The sequence below is a fragment of the Stigmatopora nigra genome, chromosome 18 (genome assembly GCF_051989575.1).
Source record: "Stigmatopora nigra isolate UIUO_SnigA chromosome 18, RoL_Snig_1.1, whole genome shotgun sequence".
In the NCBI taxonomy this organism is placed as follows: domain Eukaryota; kingdom Metazoa; phylum Chordata; class Actinopteri; order Syngnathiformes; family Syngnathidae; genus Stigmatopora; species Stigmatopora nigra.
The window spans coordinates 10,379,228-10,403,342 of NC_135525.1; the positions used below are offsets into that span (position 1 = coordinate 10,379,228).

Genomic DNA, 24,115 nt, shown 5'->3' on the forward strand with positions numbered 1-24,115 from the left:
CTTCTCTTCCTCTCGCAGGGTGGTCTCCCTCGGGCGCTCATTTAGTTCCCCTTACTGTACAGAGCACACACTTTCACAGGCGCACACTTTTACACACACATGCACTCTCATACACGCACTCCAATGCCCTCCATATGTACTTTGCACTTGCTACGTATCTGGTAGTCGTGAAAGAGAGATAGTCAGAACCAGAAAAGGAGAAAAAAAACAAAGGAAAGCACAATTTTTTAATTCCAATTAGGTAGGAGATGTACATTTTTTATTGACAAATTGTAAAGTGGTAGCTTCAACCTGAGGATAAAAAAAATCTGTTAATGTATCATGGGAATATATAGATTGGTGTTTCCAAAATTCAAGGATGAGACACTATTATTTTTCTATGGTCCATAGCAAAAAATATAGGATCGTTTTTAGTTTGAGACAGTTTTTGGGTGGGTCCTAAAATTCTACCTATTTGTTTTTTAGCTAGGAAAAGGAGCCTTAGGAATTTATGGCAGATACTAGATGACAACAATTTTCTATATTAGTTTATGTTAAGATGGCAATGTTATAGTCATATAGTTTGGTTTTGTGTGGGTCCTAAAATTCTGCCAATTTTTTATTTTTATAGAAGAAGCTATGAAAAGAAGCTCTAGGAATTTATGGCAGGTACTAGCTGACTAGTTGACAACATTCTGTATTAATTCATGTGTTAAAATAGCAATGGTATAGTCAGTTATCCTTCCAGGTATGAAGCACTCACTACTTTACAGTCACCTCTAGAGCCAGCCATTGTTGATGTTTTGGATTTTTTTGTATGTAGGGGAGGAGCTATATGATGGAAGATTTTGTAAACTAAGATGGCATCTGCATATTTAACAGTATGGTTTCACTTAAGGCGTTTGTGTTTTTTTTAATATCCAACAGTCACAATTTTTCGTATTTGGCTTTCTGTTTTTTCCATATATAAGGCGCACTGGATTATAAGGCGCACTATCTATTTTGGAGAAAATGTAAGACTTTTAAGTGCGCCTTATAGTTGTGAAAATACAGTATATATATTTTTCCCAAGATGGTAGAAAAGTTAGTGGTGGGAATATGAACACATGAATCCAAAGCCGATAGAATAATTTGTCCCAATGAGTGAGCCGTCTACGATCAGGTGGCGTGGCTGATTTTCACTGGGATCATTACTCCCCCTGCTAATTATCCCAATGACTTTTGTGCCCTAGAGTAATGCTAGCAATAATACATGAGCACCTATCCAATGGTTTAAATCCTCCTCTTTTTTTTTCTCCACACTTCCAAGGCCATTTTGAAAGCTAATTAATGCGCAAGAACTGTTTGCTTTGCACTGAGCTGAGAAATGTGCTTTAATGGTCTCCTCGGGGCAGCCCAGTCCACTCGGGCTTCACAATAACTGTAATTATTAAATAAAGTGAAGGTCAGCGGGGGTGTTGGAGTCTGACCGTTGCTCAACTTGTCCAAGCTGGAAGTTGAGAAGAAAGAGTTTATGGCTTTTAAGTACCCTTATTTACAATTGATGGGTATTACTGTATTTTATTGTATATTAGCCGCCTTTGCATATAAACCATACGTTTAAAATTGCCTTAAAATCATTTAATTTTATAATTTCTCTCGTATAAGATGCACCCTGGTTCACAATTTTCACTCCATATTCATGTTTTTTTATAGGGATGTTACTTCGAAGGGAAAATCTTAAGAAAATTATCAACTTATTACTATATTTTATTGCATATAAGCCTTACCCTTGTTTTTGCCTTAAAATACTTGAATTTGACAATTTCTCTCGTATAAGCCGCACCCTGATTCACAATTTTAACTTCCATATTCATGTTTTTTTATAGGGATGTGTTACTTTGAAGGGAAAATCTTAAGAAAATGTTACAGTATTTTATCGCATATTTATCCGCATATAAGCCATACCCTTATTTTTGCCTTAAAATACTTGAATTTGACAATTTCTCTCGTATAAGCCGGCCCCTGATTCACAATTTTAACCTCCATATTCATGTTTTTTTATAGGCATGTCTTACTTTGAAGGGTAAATCTTAAGAAAATTATCGCACCTGTTTTTTCTGAGATTTTTCTGTATTATTTGATTGCTATATTTCATATTCCATATTAAAAAAGGACGTCAAGTGAGCAGTACAACAATTGGCAATTGCAGGTGAGTTTTTTATCAAGTTTTATGCAAGATACAGTTTATTTTCTTCCTTGAATTTCATTCATAGACGTTAAAATTCATTTTTTGTAGGGTTTTTTCTGTTTATCTTTTCCCTATTTTGAAATTAAGGGCAGCATTTTCTTAGGTTATGGCGTTTGCTCTTTGTCACGTTGCAGTTTGGAGCATGTCAAGTCTAATATGTACGCATAGAAGAATAGTTTTTTTTCCCATTGTTGTCTTTTCAAAGCATGTTAGTATTGATTTTTGACGAGGCGGGAGTTTCCAGGTTGACAGTCGCTCAAAAGCAAATGAACATCAAAGTGAGAATGATTAAAACTCCTCAAGCTTGTGATCAAAGCAAAGCCAACAAAAAGACAAAACATCAAATTGCCTTTTTATTAAGTCTGAATATTCTCTGGTCCCCAAATCTGTCCATAAAATGCCTTAAAATTCAACAAAAAAAATCCTGGGCCTCACTTCTTTTGGTTCTTCAACGTTTTAGTAAGTAGTTTAGTACTTTATATCTAAAAAAAATGAGCTTTTAGCAAGAAAATGGCAAAAATCTAGCATTTCTAAGCAGTTTCCCATGGAACAAAAGTCTTCTCCAGCCTAGCAAAACGTTCCAAAAATCCTTCCTAATAATAATATTTCCACGCCATAATTCCAAAAGATATTTTTAGAAGTATGGAGGTGGAAGTATCGTCCTTTGGGGCTGTTTAATTCTGGAACTAAACATTCTAGAGAAGAAAAACGGCTTCCATAACAGATTTACAAACCCAGAAACCAGTTCACATTGATCCCAAATTGGAACTGAAACATTTCACACTGAGAAAACCACAACCTCGTCTTTTTTTGCGGCGTTTCCCGTGCACTAAACGGGGAAACCTCCCATCTTAAAAGCCAACACGCCTCGAGCCCTCACAGCGGGTGATACCAACACCCCGTGGAATAATTGGTAAATAATCCCACCTACATTCTTTTAAAGTAGAATACACCGAATCCAGGTTCAACTGACTTCTGATCTTCGTTTTTGATCCAATTCCTTTTTTTCCAGGGAAAACAAGAGTTCAAGGTTTGGAACTAAAGTGTTCCCCAACCCGTTTATATCGATTTTTTTTGTCTTTCTGCTCATCGCCATTCATTTTTTAATCCCTCTTGTTTGTTAGGTGCCTTTAGGGGTCTTAGCTTTAATAAACTTTGTGATGGCGTTCTCGTTCTTGTCGCCTTCCCGATGATTGAGATGAATAAATGAAGAGGGCGGCTGCCGTATCGCTTCCCCCAGCTGTATTTATACGACTTCTGACGGCCCGCGTAATCCTGAGTGACTAATAGACAGGTGGCGCCGCGAGAAAAGCAAACCAACGTCACGCTTGCCGAGTGGTGAAGATGAAGAAATCGTTTTTATTCTACTTTTTTTTTCCCCCGTCCTGCTACTTTGACTTTTTCCTACGAGTATTCGGTGACAATAGCTACTCGGTACTAAAGCTGTACGATTTACGTTTTTGAGTGACACTAGGAATTCTTCTTTAATAGCTTGACAAGGATTTACTTGGAATGGGAGTGTTGTAATTTGGTAAATGGTAGTTCCATGTGAGGATTTTGGGAGATTTATTGTATTTTTTTTGTATGTACTCAGTATTTGTTGGTAAAAAATATGACTGAGTTGAGGGTACGGCTTATATGCGCATAAGTTAGACTTGACATGCACGAAAATTGGAAATTTCTTTTAAAATGGAGAAAGGATGAACAGATAAAATGGTAAATAACATTTATTTTGATGTTTATGAATGAAATTCAAGGAAAGAAATGTATCTTGCATAATATTTTTGAATTTTAGGAATGTGAAACACAGCAATTAATTTTTACAGTATCTCAGAAATACCATGTGATGATTTTTCTTAACATTTGCCCTTCAAAGTAAGACATTGGTACTCCTAATAAAACTACAAACATGGAGGTAAAATTTTGTGAATCATAGGGTGAGTATATAAAAAAATTGTGTAATTCAATGATTTTTAAGGCAAAAATAAGGGTAAGGCTTATATGTGGATGCGACTTATATACGAGAAAATACAGTATGTATCTTGGGGACAGTGAATATGCATGCAAAAAGTAGCTTAACATGTTAATTGCTAGCCCAAAGTTTTGATCATTAATAAATTGGAGAAATTGATATTAGAAATAGTTGTTGGACTTTGCCCCTCCCACTTCAAATGGATCTGACGTCTATTAACGTAAATAGTAGCTAAAGAGTTAAGTTGAGATCACCCCAAAATATCTTACTACTTCACCATAACCGTATTCCATCCATATTTTTTGCATTCAAAAAACCTGTCGACATATTTTTATGGCAATCGCCGCTTAATCTTCTTTGTGGTTGTTTCTGAATAAATGTCAGGCTCTTTAATAACTTGACAAACTTGTAAATTTGCCGTCCAACTTTTCCACGGGCTACTGTTTAATTAAAAACGCCGAGCAGATGGCGGCTTTTTTTGGAAGGAGGCGTCTCTCTCTCTCCACTGGCGGCATATGCATGAAGAGTCAGTAAACCTGACTCTTTTGAACCCCGAGAGTCACTCCTCCTTCTTAGATATTTTACCTTTGAATATTTTGCCCTAAAATTCAAAATCCCACCAAAAATAGTCATCACTAATTTAATATGACCTTTTTTTATCATTATTATTATCATTTTTACCACTTATCATTATCATATTCCTTTTAAAACTCTCCTCCAACCATCCATCCCATTTCAAACATCAACAAACAAACCTTAACCTAATCCCTCCAATAAAACTCCCCCTTCCACTTAAGCCACGCCCCCCTTCCCTCTCCACCCAATCATCCACAATCACATCAAAACACCTGCCACCTGCCCCAAATGGGCCGGTCTTTAGGGGAGGGACTAAACCACACTGGCTGATACTATTTCCCCACAAGAACTAACATGGTGCAATTCCTCTCTCCACCTGTAGGCGTCAGCATGTCCCACGCCGTGACTGTCTCCATCTGGTGCGCTCATAAAGAAGCCCGGCTCGTCCTGAACGGACGCACACAGGCACGCCGCCGCTCCGTAACGCAGCCAGCCGGGCTCTCCTCCTCCTCCTCTTCCTCCTCTTCCTCCTCTTCCTCCTCCTCCTCTTCCTCCCCCAGGCACGCTCCGACAAGACCCCGGCGACCGTGTCCTCCTCCCCCACGGTGAACTTTACTCCCCCGATTCCATCCAAGAGTCAATCGACATAGCACGGAACTTTCTCCGTCCGAGAAGGGGGCGGATGCCAAAGACTCCCGGTTCGATTTCCGAGATCCTATCTCCCCCTTGCCGCAAAGGACCTTGCCGCCGCCAACTCATACGGCGTACAGGTGTTCCCCCCTCCCTTGAAGATGGAGCTTAGACGGACTTTAAGCCTCTAATTTTATCCGCAAAAAGCCTGGAAGAAGCTAAGAAATACTCTAAAAAAAAACGCTCTACCGAGTCAGTTTTGGGACAGAAACAGGCGACAAACGCTAGGCTTGAAAAGACAACCCTTTGAGGTTTGTCGGCGTCCATGCACGGACCCCCACGCACTTGTTGTACCCCCGCGTGGCTCTCTTTCAGGACCATGTCGCACGGCTCACGGAGCTCGATGATGCGGCGAGCCACGTGGATTTTATTTCTACTCTTCGTCATTGACTTCACTCTCGGACAAGGTAAGCCTATTTTTATATATTTTTTCCCCCTTTACAGGTTTAAAGCAGGGATTTTTATTAAGTAAAAAATGCACCTGATTTATGAAATTATGTAAAATATTTAGGTATTGTTAAGGACGATAATAGACTGTAGGATTGCGTATAGATATCACCTTGTTTTATACAGTTGACCTTTAAAAATCCGCTATTTGCGTTACAGTTTAAAGTCCAATTAAATGTTTGTAGTTTTGTAGTCATCATGTAGTACCCGCATAACAAATAGCATCCCTGCAGAGTACATTTATGTTAGTTTTTCAACACAGGGTGATGATTATCGTCATGTTTTAGGGGTGTTGTGGTCAAGTTTTTGTTAGAATTGGGTTGATTGATAAAGGTAGGTCTAGTTTTGAATTCTAAAGTTTGGGTAATTCTTCCCGTTTAAGCCACTTTCTTCCGAGAAAGTTCTTGTATGTCTTTTAAAAAGTACTTCTGAGAAGTCACCGCACTCTAAAGTCTTTGCCAGATGCCAAGGTCGCCGTGTATTATCCGTCTTTTTTCCGACAACGGCCATGTGCCGTGTTGAAATAAAGCCTCGACCTAGCCCGGGCCGTTTTCCTTTCCGATTCAGGGCCGCTTAAAACGGGGTTGTATATCATCCCCGGCCGAGATAGACTCGGAGAGTCCTTGCTTAATAACGGCGTGTCGCCATGATGCTGAAAACAAACAAGGCGGGTATCCATCATTCACCGGAGCGCATCTCAGAGACTGACATTTACAGGAGGCGGGTAATCGGGTGTACTCAGGATTAAGAGCCCCGACATTGGCCGATTCTTCACCTTCTGGCTCTGACCGAATACTCGGTTTGGCGCCACTCTGTCCAACGGTCGAAAAGTGACCTCGAGTAGGGATTGAAGTGTCGTTATTTTTATTTTCTCAACAAAATGGCTTTTTAATGATGGCCTTTGAGTTTTTCTCCTGCGTCTTGACTTCCTCGGATGAAAGATTTGGTCACCTGACCTCTGCTCAAGATGTGAGATTGTGGAGTATTCGGTTTCTACGTCTTAAGTATGAATGTATTAGAACGATTGCTGCTGACTCGTGTAGTCAAGATGTATTGGACGTTCATCAATGTCAATGGCCGCTAGGCATGGTGACTCATATATTGATTCATGTATACTTATGTAGACGAGTGTTGGACACCATTATTTTGATATATAATATGATGAATTTATTTTCCTTGTACTTTTATCACAAACATAAATAAGAAGTCAACATAATTAAGTAGTCAACATAATTAAGTAGTCAACATAATTAAGTAGTCAACATAATTAAGTAGGCAACATGAATAAGTAGGCAACATATATAAGTAGTCCACATAAATAAGTACTTCACAAATTAGTCCACATAAATAAGTAGTCCACATAAATAAGTAGTCCACATAAAGTAGTCCACATAAATATGTAGTCCATATAAATAAGTAGTCCACATAAATAAGTAGTCCACAAATAAGTAGTCCACATAAATAAGTAGTCCACATAAATAAGTAGTCCACTTAATAAATAAGCAGTCCACATAAATAAGTAGTCCACTTAATAAATAAGCAGTCCACTTATTAAATAAGCAGTCCACATAAATAAGTAGTCCACTTAATAAATAAGCAGTCCACTTAATAAATAAGCAGTCCACTTAATAAATGAGCAGTAGTCCACTTTATAAATAAGCAGTAGTCCACTTAATAAATAAGCAGCAGTCCACTTAATATATAAGCAGTAGTCCACTTAATATATAAGCAGTAGTCCACTTAATAAATAAGCAGTAGTCAACTTAATACATAAGCAGTAGTCCACATAGATAAGTAGTCAACATTCATTTTTTATTAATTTTTTATGACTTTATTCTGACTCAAGGAACTTTTGAAGCAGATGATGTCTCTGAGTTTGTCGTCTGCTTCTTCCCGTCGGGTTTATTCCGGAGTTTTTAATCTGGCTTGGCTCACATCGTACTCACGCATGAGTGCTAATAGATTAGCATGTCAGACACCCGGCAGGCCACTTTGGGGGAAGCAAGCAAGCACTTGACGCCATGCCCTTAGATGATCATTCTCCAGAATGCTTCTGGCACTGCCGTCCCCCCTCCCACTTGTGTTTGGAATTCCAACGGTATCGAACGCAAACATTGAGACGCGGCAACAGTGGGTCAAGGGCGTCATGTCTGTTTTTTTTTTTAACGGGTGGCGGTGATTGGATTGGAAATGCGCGCTTGCAAGCTTTGGGAAATTGGATGCGTTCTTATCCACAGCAGCCAAATGCGCAATCTCCAACGCACTGGCGTATGATGAGACTTTTTCCCCCCCTCTTCTCTTCTCCGGCACCCCCGATGGCTGGCGATGAGTTAACAAAGACACTGTTTATGAGATTGTTGCAAAAAAAAAGATTTTATGGAGCAAATGTTGCTTTGAAAATGAAGTGTGGCAGGTTATCGTGGAATATTATTTCGTATTTTTTGTCGGAAAAGACGAACCATTTATTTTTTAGTGTAAAAGTTGACCTCCATTAAGTTGAAGACTGATTTTTGCGATCTAAACAAAAACAAAATAATCTACATTATGAATACATCTTTAGCTATTTAGTTCCCAAAGCTATCATGATCTAAACGCCCTCTTCTTATTGGATAATATTGGTGACAGGATTTCTTCGATTTGTCACTTGCAGTAATTGATGGTGGGATGATAGTTTCCTGGTAGCACCTGCGTCCTGTAACAGAGAAAGAAAAAAATAAGACATCTTTTCCCCAAGTCCAGTAGGAGTTTTATCAAGGGAATGAGATTTCACTCTCTCTGGGTGGGGGCCAAACAAAACCTCCCACTCAAGGTTCATAGCTGTCCGACTTGAGTTGTGCTGGTGAAAACCCTTGTTTTTGTGTTATTTCCTCTCTCTGGAGGGTCGCACAGCTCTCAAGTCGGAGTGGCAGGAGAATTGCCACAGTGGCTTTTAAAATAAGACTACTAATGTTAACATAGGGTTTGTCAGAGGACTTGGTTTGGCTTGGGGTTTGGTTTAGTTTATTAAGCATATATTTAGAAGCATTTGTAGTCATGTGAATGGACTTTGAGGGTGAGGCTTATATGTGAGTAAATACAGTATATGAAAATATGCAAGATTGTAGCCAAGAGATTGTAATTTCCATCTTTAGTCCCTTGTGTAGGTTGAAGATAAACGATGTTACACACATGTAGCACAATTTTTGACAGTGTTGGGATGGCAAATTTTGTTGGTCTAATATCCAGGCTTGAAGATGATTGGCCAAAAGGTTCACAGACAGGAGTTGACAGATTTTAATCGATATTGAGTTCCAGGTTTGGCTAATTTAGCATTGTTTTTGAAGGGAACTACACAGTTAGCTCTAGAGCCAGTCATTGTTGAACTTTTTGGTAGAAAATCTTGCAGTGGAGGAGGAGCTTTGCCATGGAAATTGTGCCAAACTATACAAAAAGATAGAAGGTGCTTTGGCTACTTTAGCACTATATTTTAAGGGAACTTCACAGTCACTTCTAGAGCCAGCCATTGTTGATTTGTTGGATTTTTTTGGTAGAAAATCTTGCAGTGGAGGAGGAGCTTTGTGTTGGAAGATTTTGTAAATTAAGGTGGCATTTTTTATTAGATTATTATGATTATAAGGAGTCCATTAGGCTGCTACAATTAATAGAGTTGAGAATTGATAGGTTTTCTGATCAATAGATCATTGATAGACATTAGAATTTGGTGTTAAAATGTCATTTATTCATGTATTTATTATGTTTGAAAGGTAGTATTCTGTCTGACCAAACTCATGTTAACTTTGTCGTTTCCTTAGGTGAAGCCCATGTACCAATTTGACATTCAACCTTTGCTAACTCAGCTGTTTTTTTGCCCGTTGGATTCCGTTCAAAATCAATATCGTCCGGCCGTCGTGCCTAGTAAAAAAACATCGGAAAATGGAGGGTGACAAGATTTAGGGGAATGTTTTTTCTCAATTTCTTCTCCGCAGTCATGTTCGCTCTATCACCCCCTGCAGTCAAAACGGAGTTAAATACAAAGTAGCCTGAAAATGCCCAAAAAACGAGCCTCAAAATCTGATTTTTGACAACAATGTTTAGCGTTAAAAGATGATAAATAGAGTAAAAATATGTCCTTGTTGTACATAGGCACCTTTTTTTGAAGCGTTTGGGTCACTGAAATTGTGGCTGGCGTTTTATGTCGTATTTTCTGGAGGTGGAGGAGGTTGAAAGAGCTTTTTTGTTATAAAAGCTTTGCTTTTTTTTACAGAAAGAAGTACTCTTTGATATACTGAAAGTAGAGCGCTAATATCTTGCACATGTATTGTGGTCTGCTTTTGAAGCGAAGCTGCTGCTGATGCGTCTTTTCATTTTTTTTCTTTCTTTCTCTCTCTGCGTTTTTTTTATTTATTTTAAACTCCACCAGTTTAGAGTTCACCCTATTGTGAATGAGCATTTTTTTAGCATAAGGTTTAATATCATTTGGTTGGGAAGATAATAGGTAAAATGTAATTTCAAATTCAAAACGAAGTACTTTGTTTTGATTCGTTTTACTAGGCGAACGCATGTTTTGTCTATGATCACTAAAGTTAAATTTGTATTAAGATTTTACTTTATTTTAGTACAATGTTTGTTTAGGTTCTGTTTTCTGTTCCAGTACAGATAGTTTAACTAATAGAAGACACCAGAATGGGCAAAATCTTGTTCATACTTTGTTTTGATTAGTTTTACTTCGCGTATCCATGTTTTGTCTACGATATCTTGCGTTAAAGTTCGATCAAGGTTTTACATTGAGAAGTAAGGAGTACAATATTTGTTTAGGTCTTGTTGTTTTTGTTCATATTTGTTTAGGGGCTGTTTTTTGTTCCAGTTCAGATAGTTTAACCAATGGAACTTCTTCGAATTTCACATAAAAGACACCAGAATGGGCAAAAACTTGTTCATACTTTGTTTTGATTAGTTTTACTACGTGTACACATGTTGGATTGAGTTTTTACTTTGAGAAATAAGGAGTAGAATATCTGTTTAGGTCCTATTAATGTTCATATTTGTTTAGGTCCTGTTTTTGTTCCAGTTCAGATAGTTTAACCAATGGAATTTCTTTGAATTTCACGTAAACGCCACCAAAATGGGCAAAATTAAATCTGTTAGCATTTTCTGGACAGTTTAGTCTGAAAACCCATGATTTTAGGTACTACGAAAACGAGTTTGTTTGTAGAATTTGGTCTTCGTCTTGGAAGAATTTCCTTAAAAACCGAAAAACAAACTCCCTGTGAAAATAACACCAGACTTGAACTTTGTTCTTTAATGCGTGTCATGACCAACAGGGCGGTAGACCACCTCACCCGTGGTTCAATGAAACGTAAAGTAATTGGAGCCTCGGGAGGGGGGCCCCCGACCGACTCCAGTCACTCATGCAGATCTGTGCTTGTCCATAATGTAAATACATCTACCCCTGAACCTTGTAATTGCACTTTCCTCCTGTGAGGTGTTTTTATTTTTTATACAGAGGTGTGCTGGGATAAAATGTCAATGCATGTTTGAAGCATCAAGCCACAAAGAGTCGCCGTGACATTCCTGGAAAGAACAGTCCTTTCAATCATGTCTGCTGGAAGCAGCGGCGCTACTTCTTAAAAACGTTTCTTTAATCAATCATGGGAGAAATTGTGGAATCAGGCTTCGTTATAATAATTTCCTTCACTTTCTGTCGTCTGGCTCTTGGTGTCAACCCTGTTTTTTTCCTTCTAGTGTCTCTTCCTGGCAATTTTTTTCCACCAAAAGGGGGTCTAAGTCCTGTTTTTTTCTCGCATATTACTTGCATCTGCGTATAAGCCTATAAAAGCGTATATAAGCGTATAAAATTGTTGAATTTTACAATTTCTCTTGTATAAGTCGCCCCTTGATTCACAAGTTTCAACTTCATATTTATGGTTTTAATAGGGAGTAAAAATATGGTAGTTTAAAGGGAAAATCTTAAGAAAAATTGTATTTCTGAGATACTGTTTAAATATATACTGGTGGATTTCACATTCCTATTTACTGCATGTAGACAAATTAAGCAGTACAACCAGGTAGTGTGTACGTAGTGGTCTAGTTTGTCCTCTCTAGGTAAGATGGCAGCACCCTCAGTGATCAATAACAAGCACAAGTGATATTTCCACGTTTTTATGCAAGATACATATTTATTCTTCTTAAATGTCCTTCATAGACTTCAAAATAAATTTGTCTTTCGTTATAGCGTTTCGTCCTTGCAGTTTTGTGCATGTCAAGTCGAATTTATGCACAGATAAGCCGCACCCAGTCACTTTTTCAAGTTTACCCTAAAAAATACAGTATCCGGGAATAAGCGAAACCCGAAACCAGGTTGTATTACGCTTACTAATATCCCCTGGTCATTTCTTTCAATCCATCAAATTAGCGTCACGCTACTACTTAGCGCTCTCAGCGTTTGCCACTTAATGGGAGTGACCTCGCGGTAATGGTAGGTGAGAAGTGGCCGATTTGAGGCACGACTTTACTTGACCTCAGCCCTAACATCTTAACCGTTAGCTCGTAGGCGACAACAAAAGTGTCACGGCGTACCTGCCGGCTATTTCTAGCCTGACACACAGACAAAGATTATCGCTCTCTCATGCCCGAGTAGAGCCGGCAGGAAGTGCTCCATCCATCTTTTCTCCCGTCAATACTTACAATTTTAATTACACCTGAGTGCTGTCAGACCGCCAAGCTGCCGGGCAGTCGCTATTGAGTCACATGCTGGCTAATTGATTAATTGCTTTCAAGGGGACACTCTTCCCTTCACTTCCAGCCCTCGTTTTGGGTTTTTGAATGCATTTTCTTGGGTTTAGTGGGCGGAAAGCTTTTTTGTTTTCTTGGGTTGTTGTTGTACTCTGTGCTAAATTAAAGTAGGAGTCAGTTTCATGTTCGGATTTACCGTAACGGATCTTCTACGTCAATTGTCGTTATCTCGTTTAGGCGTTTTCCATTATCTATTAGCGTGAAGCAGTGTAGCAATAGATGGAGTACTACTTGGTAAACTTCAATTGGGAGTACAAAATAACTTAAAATTAGTAGATATATATAATAGTAATTTATATTTATTCTATATACTTTATACTATATATAATAGTAATTTATATTTATACTATATACTTTATACTATACATAATAGTAATTTATAATTATACTATATACTTTATTCTATATATAATAGTAATTTATATTTATACTATATACCTTATACGATATATAATAGTAATTTATGTTTATACTATATACTTTATACTATATATAATAGTAATTTATATTTATACTATATACTTTATACTATATATAATAATTTATATTTATACTATATACTTTATACTATATATAATAGTAATTTATATTTATACTATATACTCTGTACTATGTATAATTGTAATTTATATTTATACTATATACTTTATACTATATATAATAGTAATTTATATTCATACTATACTTTATACTATATATGGTAGTAATTTATATTTACACTATATAATTTATACTATATCTAATAGTAATTTATATCTATACTATATACTTATTCTATAAATAATAGTATTTAACACTAAAAATAATTAAAAACTACTACAATACAACTCTATACTATATATTATAGTAATTCATATTTATACTATATACTTTATATACTTTATACTATATATAGTAGTAATTTATATTTATACTATATACTTTATACTATATCTAATAGTAATTTATATCTATACTATATACTTATACTATAAATAATAGTATTTAACACTAAAAATAATTAAAAACAACTTTCAAAAGTCCTTCCTTATATTTTATGTATATTTTTAGAGGTCTTAAAAATGGGAGACATAAAGGTATGTGACCTTTTAACCTCTGAAGCCTTTTCTAATCAGCTACTCCGAAAATAGAATCAAACTCCGATTCGAACAGCGAGGCTCATGGGAGATTGCGCCGGTCATAATGGACACTTTACGAAGGGTCCTTGACAACTTGTCCTCTTCTTGACTGACACCATTTTTTAAATGTTGAGAGTAGGCTTTTTGATTGACAGCTGCCGTCATACCACCACGACAGTTACACAACAGATGGACACCCGGAACAGAAGGACATGATGAATTTGAAATGTTGCCTACGGGCAGAAAAGAGGGAAGGCCTTCGCCATCCAAAAATCCGTCCGGCTCCATTGGCCCGCATGCCATTCTTTGGACTTGTTTACTTAATCATTGTTGGCCATTCCCGGAGGCCGCCATCAGACTTTTTTTTTGGCGCAAACGCCGATCAAAGCCCGCCAACATCGTTAGAGCATCCTGATGTTTTGACCACGGCATCTGTCAGTCGTTCTTTTGACCTCTCCCGCTACTATTTAACCATTCCTAGTGTGTAGCCATCTTTTCTCCCTTCGGCCTGAGGCCTCGTGCCGCTTTCCCCGTTGAACCGAGACTGCCTCCGGCATGGTTCGAAAAAATGTGCTGCTTCTGCCTAAAATTGCTGAAATCTGTCAGTTTATTCGTAGAAGAACAAAAAAATGTGTTTACTTTTTTCCCCATATTTAATTATACAGTAATCTCTTGTGGGTAATGGACACATTGCCATAAGAAGACAAAGAACTTGGACTAAAACTCCCATTTAGATGTTTATTTTGGTTTTATATCAAGCGATACTGAGTACAGTATTTAAAGTCGTTACATTTTTAAATATATTTACATATATATTATATTTAGGTAGAAAAACATGTCTTTTGACTAGCTATAATATAAGTTAATTGTACTTGTGTATATGCGCAAAAACATGTATTGTGGTAGTTTTATATATATACCTTATATTTAGATAGTAAAACATTAGTCTTTTGGCGTACTTATAGTTGTAATATAAGATCTTTGTACTTGTTCATATGCGCGAAAACATGTATTGTGGTAGTTACGTATATATTATATTTAGATAGTTAAACATTAGTCTTTTGACATACTTATAGCTGTAATATAAGATCATTGTACTTGTGTATATGCGTGAAAACATGTATTGAGGTAGTTATAATGTCTGCTCTACATTAACAGCAATGTTTCAGGGATTACTCTAGTTTTCGGATTATAAATCGCTGTTTTTTTTCATAGTTTGGCCGTGGTGCGCCTTATACTCAGGTGCGACTTATATGTGAAATTATCATTGGATATTTCATTCTCTATTTTATTTTAATTTTAAATTGCCTTTCAAGATGACATCTGTGTTTTTGGTGTTCGATTTTATCAAATACATTTCCCCAAAAAACACGACTTATACTCCAGTGCGACTTGTACTCCAGTGTGACTTATACTCCAGTGCGACTTGTATATTTTTTTCCTTCTTATGCATTTTTTGGTGATTTATAGTCCAGAAAATACTGTGTATATATATGTATATATACATATACATATAAGGTACTGTGTATATATATGTGTATATATACAATGGAATGACTGTAGGCTACCAAAGAGGGGAAAAAAAATCAATCTCATTCAAACCTGAGGACAATACTGACCTTGGCACTATCCACCAGGAAACCAGAATACCTGGAATATAACAAAAATAAAAAAAACATTCAAACTTGAGCATGCCGAAACGTCCTTCTAAATTTTTAGCCACCGGTACGACCTTATTTTCATTCGTAGCTGCTTTCAAAACTTTTTCAAGGACCACAAGAGTAGCCCGAATTTATTTTATTTCATCTTCTTTCAACCCCGCCGATAGATTGTTACCGATCAAGTACTTTTTTGGGTGCTTTAATCAGCTAAATATCAAGCTTTGGTGTTTTCCTCCCAATTTTCAACCGGCGCTATCCGGTTTGAAGCGCTTTTGAGACCAACCGAGCAAAGATTGAAAGAGACAGGCAACCGAGAGGGGAGGGGGGTCGCCCAGGGGTCCGTAAAGGATGAAAAGAGGCCTTGGCAGGAGTCTTAAGAGGCTAATAAAGTGAAGTTCTCTCAGATTAGTTAGCTAATAGAGCCGTAACACCTTGCCGCCAGGCCTGCTGCTACTACTGCTGCTCTACGCCACCTGTGATATGGAAGGGAGGGCTTGACGGATCCCCCACTGTGAAGAAGACCCCTACCGACGCCCCCTCGTATCCTACATGGCTTCATTTACATTTGAACCCTTCACACGGTATATCTGCGAGCTCGTAGACAACAGTAATGTAGATTTGGCGTTTATTTTCTAGACCTCCCACAGAGAAGATCATTTAATTTTGTTCTAACTGGAGGAATGAAGCCTGTATAGAGTCCGATGTTTACTACATTTATACATGTTGTACTAGACAAATCAACAAAGTACTAGTAAGGTAATCCCAATGTTAAGTATATTCTTTTCAATTCCAGTTTTAATGTTTTTATACAGGTTTGATTGGAGGAATACAAAAGTTAAAAGTGGAATTGAATGGACTATATTTAATGGTAGGGATTGTGAAAAAGTATTAGTTCGTTGACTAGTACAACATGTTGAAATCTAGTATTTATCGGACTGTACGCAAACTTCATTCCTCTTAAGTTTTAAAGTTTTTATTCAGGTCTAATTTGAGAACTTAAGTTTGTGTACAGTCCGATATTTACTACATTCCAGCATGCAGTACTAGTCAACGAACTTAAAGTTTTTCACAATACCAGTCCGATATTTGCTACATTTCAACATGTCGTCAATGAAGTAGTAGTTAGGCAATCCCAATGTTAAATATATTAATTTCAATTCCACTTCTAAAGTTTTTATTCAGGTATAATTAGAGAACTTCAGTTTGCGTACAGTCCGATATTTACTACATTTCAACATGTTGTACTAGACAAGTCAACGAAGTAATAGTTAGGCAATCCCAACGTTAAGTATATTAATTTCAATTGCACTCCTAAAAGTTTTTCTTCAGGTATGATTAGAGAACTTTAGTTTGCATACATTCCGATATTTACTTCATTTCAACATGTACTAGTCAACGAACTAATAGTTTTTCAGAATCCAACCGTTAAATATATTCATTTTACTTCCAACTCTACTTTTTATTAAGGTCTAATTGGAAGAATGAAGTTGGATACAGTTCAATGTTTACTAAATTTCAACATGTAGTACTAGACTAGTCAACAAAGTAGTACTTAGGCAATTCCAATGTTAAATATATTCATTTCAATTCCACTTCTAAAGTTTTCATTCAGGTCTAATTTGAGAACTTTATTTCACATACAGTCCGATATTTACTACATTTCATCATGTAATACTAGAACTAATACTTTTTCAGCATCCCACCGTTAAATATATTCATTTCAATTGCACTTTTAAAGATATCTTTTCTCTTCTGGCGCCAAGCGACTCGCATCCGACACCAATAACTGTCGGAAAAAGGCTGTTATTTTGAAAATGAATGGCAATAAAGACAAAATGAATGAAATCATTTTCAAGCTTTTACCCTGAGCAACAAAAAAAAAAAAAACACGCCACCTGCCTATATTGAAATGTGCTGCCAAAATTGGATGTTTTATAGCCACGCTAGAGCGAAGGACAGCTAAATAAGTGAAACCCACACTAAAAAGCACTTCACACACACATTATTGTACTCTAGGCTACTCTTTTTTTCAACTTCCCACTCCCTCTCATCCACTTTGCTCAGAATTGGGTACTTTTTGTCTCCATTTATAAAGTCATATTTCAATATTTCAACATTTATTTGATTTTTTACCAATAAAAAACCTTTGTAGCCGACATGTATATAGCTATCGGGTAGAAATACAGCCGTTGTACTCTATCTAGCTGTAAATAGTTTATTTTAACAATTTATAGTATTTTTTTTCGCATATAAGCTGTATTTTTTGCTAAAAAATGATGACTGAATCGAGGGTTAAGGCTTATATGCGCATAAATTAGACTTTAGGTCATTTATTTCAAAATAAAGAAAAGATAAATAGATAAAATGCTTAACAAAATATATTTTGATGTATATGAAATTCTAGGAAAAAATGTATCTTGCATAAAACATGATAAAAACTCACTAGTACCTGCCATTGCTCGCTCAGGGTGCCGCCATCTTACCTAGAGATGACAAACTAGCCCACTGTAGACACACTTCCTAGTTGTACTGATCACATGACTTCCTTTTTGAATTTGTCCACGTTATGATTTTTCTTAAGATTTATTAAAACCATGAATATGTAGGTAAAACTTGTCAATCTGTGTACTTGTTATCCGAGTACTGTTTCATATCCGAGTACTGTTTCATATCTGAGTAGTTTCATATCTGAGTACTGTTTCATATCTGAGTACTGTTTCATATCTGAGTACTGTTTCATATCTAAGTACTTGTACTTGTACAGTACTTGGATATTAAACAGTTTAATGATTTTAAGGCCATTTTAAGGGTGTGGCTTATACACCGATGCGACTTATATACGAGAAAATACGATATAGTTATCTGTACTGCATTCGACTTAAATGAAATTCACTTTTTTACAATTTAATACACTTTCTGGTCTGACCTTTGTTATAGTTTATTCTTACTAAGTTCATGGTATGTGCTGTAGCCAATCCCCGAAGAGCATGAGTAGTAGGCGGGGCTAATACCGAAACAATGACCCCGATCATCTTTTTATCGATGGCTTAATACTTTCTGTGTAGGGAAATTAGGGTAAAATGTTTTGCTGTGCGGGAAAGCATAAATCATTGGACCTTCTGTGAATGCTGAAGATGATTTACGATTCTATAACGCGATTGAAAGATGAAGAAGAATGAAAATGGTGGATATCAGACTATTGGGTATCCGGGAAATAACTTTGAGCGCACTTTGTCGCAATGACAAATGTAGCGGCCTGAAATCTGTGTCAATGACATCTTTCCCCGCATAATGAATTCAGTGTGTAGAGAGAGAGAGACGCCTTCTTTCTTTTCTTTTCTTTCTATATTTAGCTCATTCTTTATCTGAAAGCAGCAGAGATAGTCTTATTAGCCGGGATTACGTCTGATCGGGGAGCTCTTAAACTGTTTTGTGCTTTATCAAAGTGACATTAATTGAGAGAGTTTGGAGACGACCGTCGATTGGTTTGGAATGCTCGCATTGTCGAAAATCTCTGGTGACATTCTTTTCTTTGTGTTGGGAGTTAGCTTGGAGCTAAGTTGAAACCAGGGGAGGCTCGGGGGACAAATTTGGACCACCAGATCATTTTGGGTGGGCTGGGAATTTGAATTATGAGTGCTGGGTTTGTGTTTTAGGATCAAATTCAAATGAAGATGATTGAAAACGTATAAAAATATGGGAAAATGTATAAAAATACGGGAAAACTGTATAAAAATACAGGAAAACTGTATCAAAATACAGGAAAACTGTATAAAAATACAGAAAAACTGTATAAAAATACAGGAAACTGTATAAAAATACAGGAAAACTGTATCAAAATACAGGAAAATGTATAAAAATACAGGAAAACTGTATAAAAATACAGGAAAACTGTATAAAAATACGGAAAAACTATGTTCTCAGGATCTTAATCACAAAGGATGGTTTGTTTTGAGGATAACAATCAAAGGAATTGACAAAAATGAAGACTTTTAACAAAAATGATCATGCAGGACCAAATCATCTGACTTTATCGTTAATTTAGATCAACTGAGGCTAAGTCTTTTCGGCATTTTCTCACAGTAGACCATTTAAACAAATTCCATTCTGATTTTCCTTTTTAAGAACTTAACACAAGGATCAGACACAATTCAATACAGTTAACCCAATCTACCCACTTCTTTCTAAAGATTCTAAAACCTAAACGAACATTCTAATGCAGTCATTAAGTCTTCCACACTTTCTATCTATTTCTCTTCTTCCTGACCCTTAGGGTCACTTTCCTACTACATCCATCCACTTTCTACTAATTTATATCATCTCCAAACTGACTTCTCAGTAGAATCTTAACTTTACCATTTCTGAAACAAACATAAACCCAAGCTAAGACCATATTTTACCCACATTAGCATTCCAGCCGGAGACCATTACCATTTCATTAACTTGGCGTTCACCCATTGTTGACTTGTCATTTTTTTTTGGCTCGACAAGCCATGTTGTTTATCGCTATCTTACCCCAACATACATCCAGCTTTGGCTTGTTATCCTCTATACTACTCTTCCAAGACGATATAAAAAGTCCAGAAAAAGAGTAACTTAAGGGTTGACTTCTTTTGGTTGGCACCTCATTAGCGTCTCCGCCACCGACTCGCCGGCGTGCTTAACTGACCTGCTGACCGCCTCCGTAACGCCTCACTCCAAAATATGCCGCTGTCATTCTTTGATGAAATCGCCCTAACGAAATATAACCCCCCCAAAATAAATGGAGCATATCTTTTTTATCTTTTCTACATCTTTATATTTTGCACCTTTTATTTTCCATAACCCCCCCCAGGGTTTCGTAATGAGCCGCTCTGGTTTCCCTTTCCCAGCCACAGGCATATTTTTTTTCTTTCTCTACATCGCACTACCTCATCATTCTTCTGGTTTTTTTCTTATGGCTACTTCTTTCCCATTTTTAAGAATGAACCCCCCGTGTGGCCATCATCTGTCTTCGCCCTGTGAAATATGCATGAGTGCTTGTACATTTGCCCCGCGGCGAGATGCGGGGCGGCTTCACCCGTGGCCTCCGAGGCCGGAATGTTAAATCGAGAGGCGTTCCCTTGTTCGGGAAGATTTGCCAACTAAAAAACGGTCTACTACAACAAGAGTGGTTATACCAGGGGTGCGCAAAATTCTTGACTACTGTATTGTCACGACTATAAGGAGCACTTAAAAGTCTTAAATGTTTTCCAAAATAGACAATGCGCCTTATGATCCAGTGCGCCTTATATATGGAAAAAACAGAAAACGAAAAACCACCAGTCGGATATTAAAAAAACACACAAAACGCTTGAACTGAAACAATACTGTTAAATATGCAGATGCCATCTTAGTTTACAAAATCTTCCATCATATAGCTCCTCCCCCACTGCAAGATTTTATACAAAAAAAATCCAAAACATCAACAATGGCTGGCTCTAGAGGTGACTGTGAAGTAGTGAGTACTTCATACCTGGAAGTCAATAGCAATTACCGTATTTTTACCTCTATAAGGCGCACTTAAAAGTCTTAAATTTTCTCCAAAATAGACAGTGCGCCTTATAATACAGTGTGCCTAATAATACACTGCGCCTTATATATGGGAAAAATGTCATTCATTGATAAACTAGACAAGATAAACTAATAAAACGCCAAAAAAAAAATATTTTGACATCTATGTCCACTGTTTTTTCGTCAAAATTTCCCTTCAAAGTAAAACATTTGTCCTCCCTATTAAAACCACGAACCCAGCAGCAAAAACTGCGAATCAGGGGTGGTCTTATACAAGAAAAATTGTAAAATTCAACAATTTAAAGCCAATTTTAAAGGTATAACTTGGCTAATATGTGAAAAAAATATGGCACCGACCATCTGTCCTCTCTAACATTACCGATCGATGCAATCTTTTTCACATTCTGCCCTTTGATGGGAACGCTATGTCACCTCGTAAAAAGGTTCAAGTCTAGAAAAATACCCTTCTTTCTACTTTCATTAGTTTTTTTCTGGCTCGCCATCTTTCATTTTCCATCCTTCCTTGCTTTGAACTTTGTTGACATCTATTTTCTTATCACATTTATTAACAAAGTACCCTCAAATCCTCTTAAACTACTTCATGAAATTATTTGTTTTCTCGGTACTAGAACCAGTACTTCAAGACCATCCTAGATACGTAAAAAAAACATACTCTACTACTTTCTAAGCTCTCTAGTCTGCCGCTAATTGAACCACTGTGGCCTATTTCGATGAATAGAAGAGGGTTGGAGGAATGTTTTTATCAAAACGTGGTGTACTCTTGCGGTCTGGATCCCGATTGGCTAATTGAAACAAGAGGCCGCCATGTTAGCTAAGCCGCAGCTGTGTAACTCTTCACCCCCGATAGTACGCTGGAGTATCCTCAACATAAATCCCTCGTTTGTTGTCAGGGAGTTTCGAGGGTCGTGAGGGTGAGGCGATCAAAAAAAACATCTTTTGTTTGTCATTTCGTCTCCACGGCACCCCCGCGGACAGGCATTGTGTCGGCTCATTGAAGGCATCAGGTGAGCCGGAGTCGTACTCGCACAATGCCGCAGCAGCTGATGAATATTGTTATTCATTCATGAGTGAGAAAGCGCCGTTTGTCGGAGATTCTTTTAACAAATGAGAATAGAAAAATCCTTATCTTCTTTTGAGTATTTTTTTTATTTAATAGATGGTGTGTGGCGTTCATTTTCTGTTCAAAGCGAGACAGGTAGAGAGTTCGAAAGCCAATCGCTTGTCTTGATTTAAAATGCTGTGCTTGGTGGAGTTGGGAGAATTTTAATTAACCTAGAGGCAGTCTAGCTGTCATGTGGTGGAACATTGGAAGGTGTTGTAAAAATAGATGGACTTTGTGTAGTTTTTGTTTTTTTTGGTTTGTACTATTTAGGCAAGGTGCTTGGACGTTTGGTCGCCAGTCTTTTGGTCCTTTTTGGTCGCCAGTCAAAGGTGACAGAGAGTTTACTGTAGAAACCAGCTCTCAAAATGAGATATATGAGAGAGAGTTTAATATCTAAGTACTGTTTAATAACTAAGTACTGTTTAATAACTAAGTGATGTTTAATATCTAAGTCCTTTTTAATATCCAAGTCCTTTTTAATATCCAAGTACTGTTTAATATCTAAGTACTGTTGAAAAGAGTAGATATTTAGATATTAAACTCTAAATATATAATTTGGAGAGCTGGTTTCAACACTTGGATATTAAACGGTACTTGGATATTAAACAGTACTTGGATATTAAACAGTACTTGGAAATTAAAGAGTACTTGGAAATTAAAGAGTACTTGGAAATTAAAGAGTACTTGGATATGAAACAGTACTTGGATATGAAACAGTACTTGGATATTAAACAGTACTTGGAAATTAAACAGTACTTGGAAATTAAACAGTACTTGGATATTAAACAGTACTTGGATATTAAACAGTACTTGATTATTAAACAGTACTTGGATATTAAACTCTCTCTCTTAGATATAAGAGACCAAAAGACCGGCGACCAAACGTCCTGTCCCAATTAGGCAACAGTAGGGAGTCATTAGAACGTCTCTTTAAATAACAGAGAAATGTAAGCAAACTTTTGAAGCAGCGTGTTGTAATAATGTGACTTTTTAATGGCTTATTTGTTTTGATTGCTTTAATTAAATTGTACTTTACCAGACAGAACTGCTTAATCGATACAGCTTGCACCCCTATTTATCATCCTTAGGGCTAATATGATGGAAAAATATCAAACAACTTAGATGTAAACAGTCTGTTTCATTGCTGTGGAATAATATGAAGCATACATTTTGAACAGTAGGATTCAGTTTTTGCTCAATCTGATCCACCAACGGATACATTTGTCCCGATTCTTGGTCTGGAAGTGTTCCCAACATTTGCAGTAAGGGTCCCATCTGGTCTTCTCGAATCCAAACATGTTCATTCCGAAGCGAGAGACCTTGAAGACATCCTGTTTGGTCTGGTCTTGTGGTGTTGGATAAACACACTGCCATAGACGCTCGCTACACCGCAACTGGGGAATGTTAAACATGTGCTTTTTTTGCTACGTTGCATTTAGATAAACCTTTCCTAGTTGCTATTTCGGTCATTTGACGAGTACACTGATGTCTTTGTCCCGTGTCATAAGATCTGGAATCTCACTGTTGTGGTTGAGTTTGTATAAATATAAGCGAAACTTGATATTTTGTCACCCTTTTCAAAATTCAAAGGTAGAATAACATAGATTCTGCCTGAGAAAAGTTTGTTTATATGTTAAATATCGATGAAAAATACATTCAAAGTTTTTAAATCTAGCAATTTTTTTACTATATATGACTTATTTACCAGTTTTCATGTACTGTCTACTTTTTATTATCATTTTTAGCACAATGCCGTTTTGGAACAAGTTGCCATCCAGAAATTAAATAATCCAGAGTACCAAATTTCCTTGGAAACCCCTCAAAAAATTTAAACTATATCACTTATCCTACCCAAATTGTCCCTTTGATTTGATTAGACAATCTAAAATTGATTCAAGTGTTTTTTAGCCAAATTATCTTGCATTTTATATCCCAAAATTAAATCTGCCATTATCCTAACCTCACATAAATTGTCCTTCCAAGTACTATTGCATAAAAAGTACCAATATAAAAACA

General features: G+C 36.9%; 1 protein-coding gene across 1 annotated transcript in view; it reads left to right on the forward strand.

The window, feature by feature from the left end:
• sdk2b (sidekick cell adhesion molecule 2b) overlaps window positions 1-24,115 on the forward strand; it is a 197,720-nt gene that overhangs the window by 41,542 nt on the left and 132,063 nt on the right. The window contains exon 4 of the mRNA XM_077738362.1: window positions 5,140-5,854. Within this exon, the coding sequence (XP_077594488.1) occupies window positions 5,713-5,854 (142 nt within the window). The 5' untranslated portion in view covers window positions 5,140-5,712. The remainder of the gene's footprint in view (window positions 1-5,139; window positions 5,855-24,115) is intronic.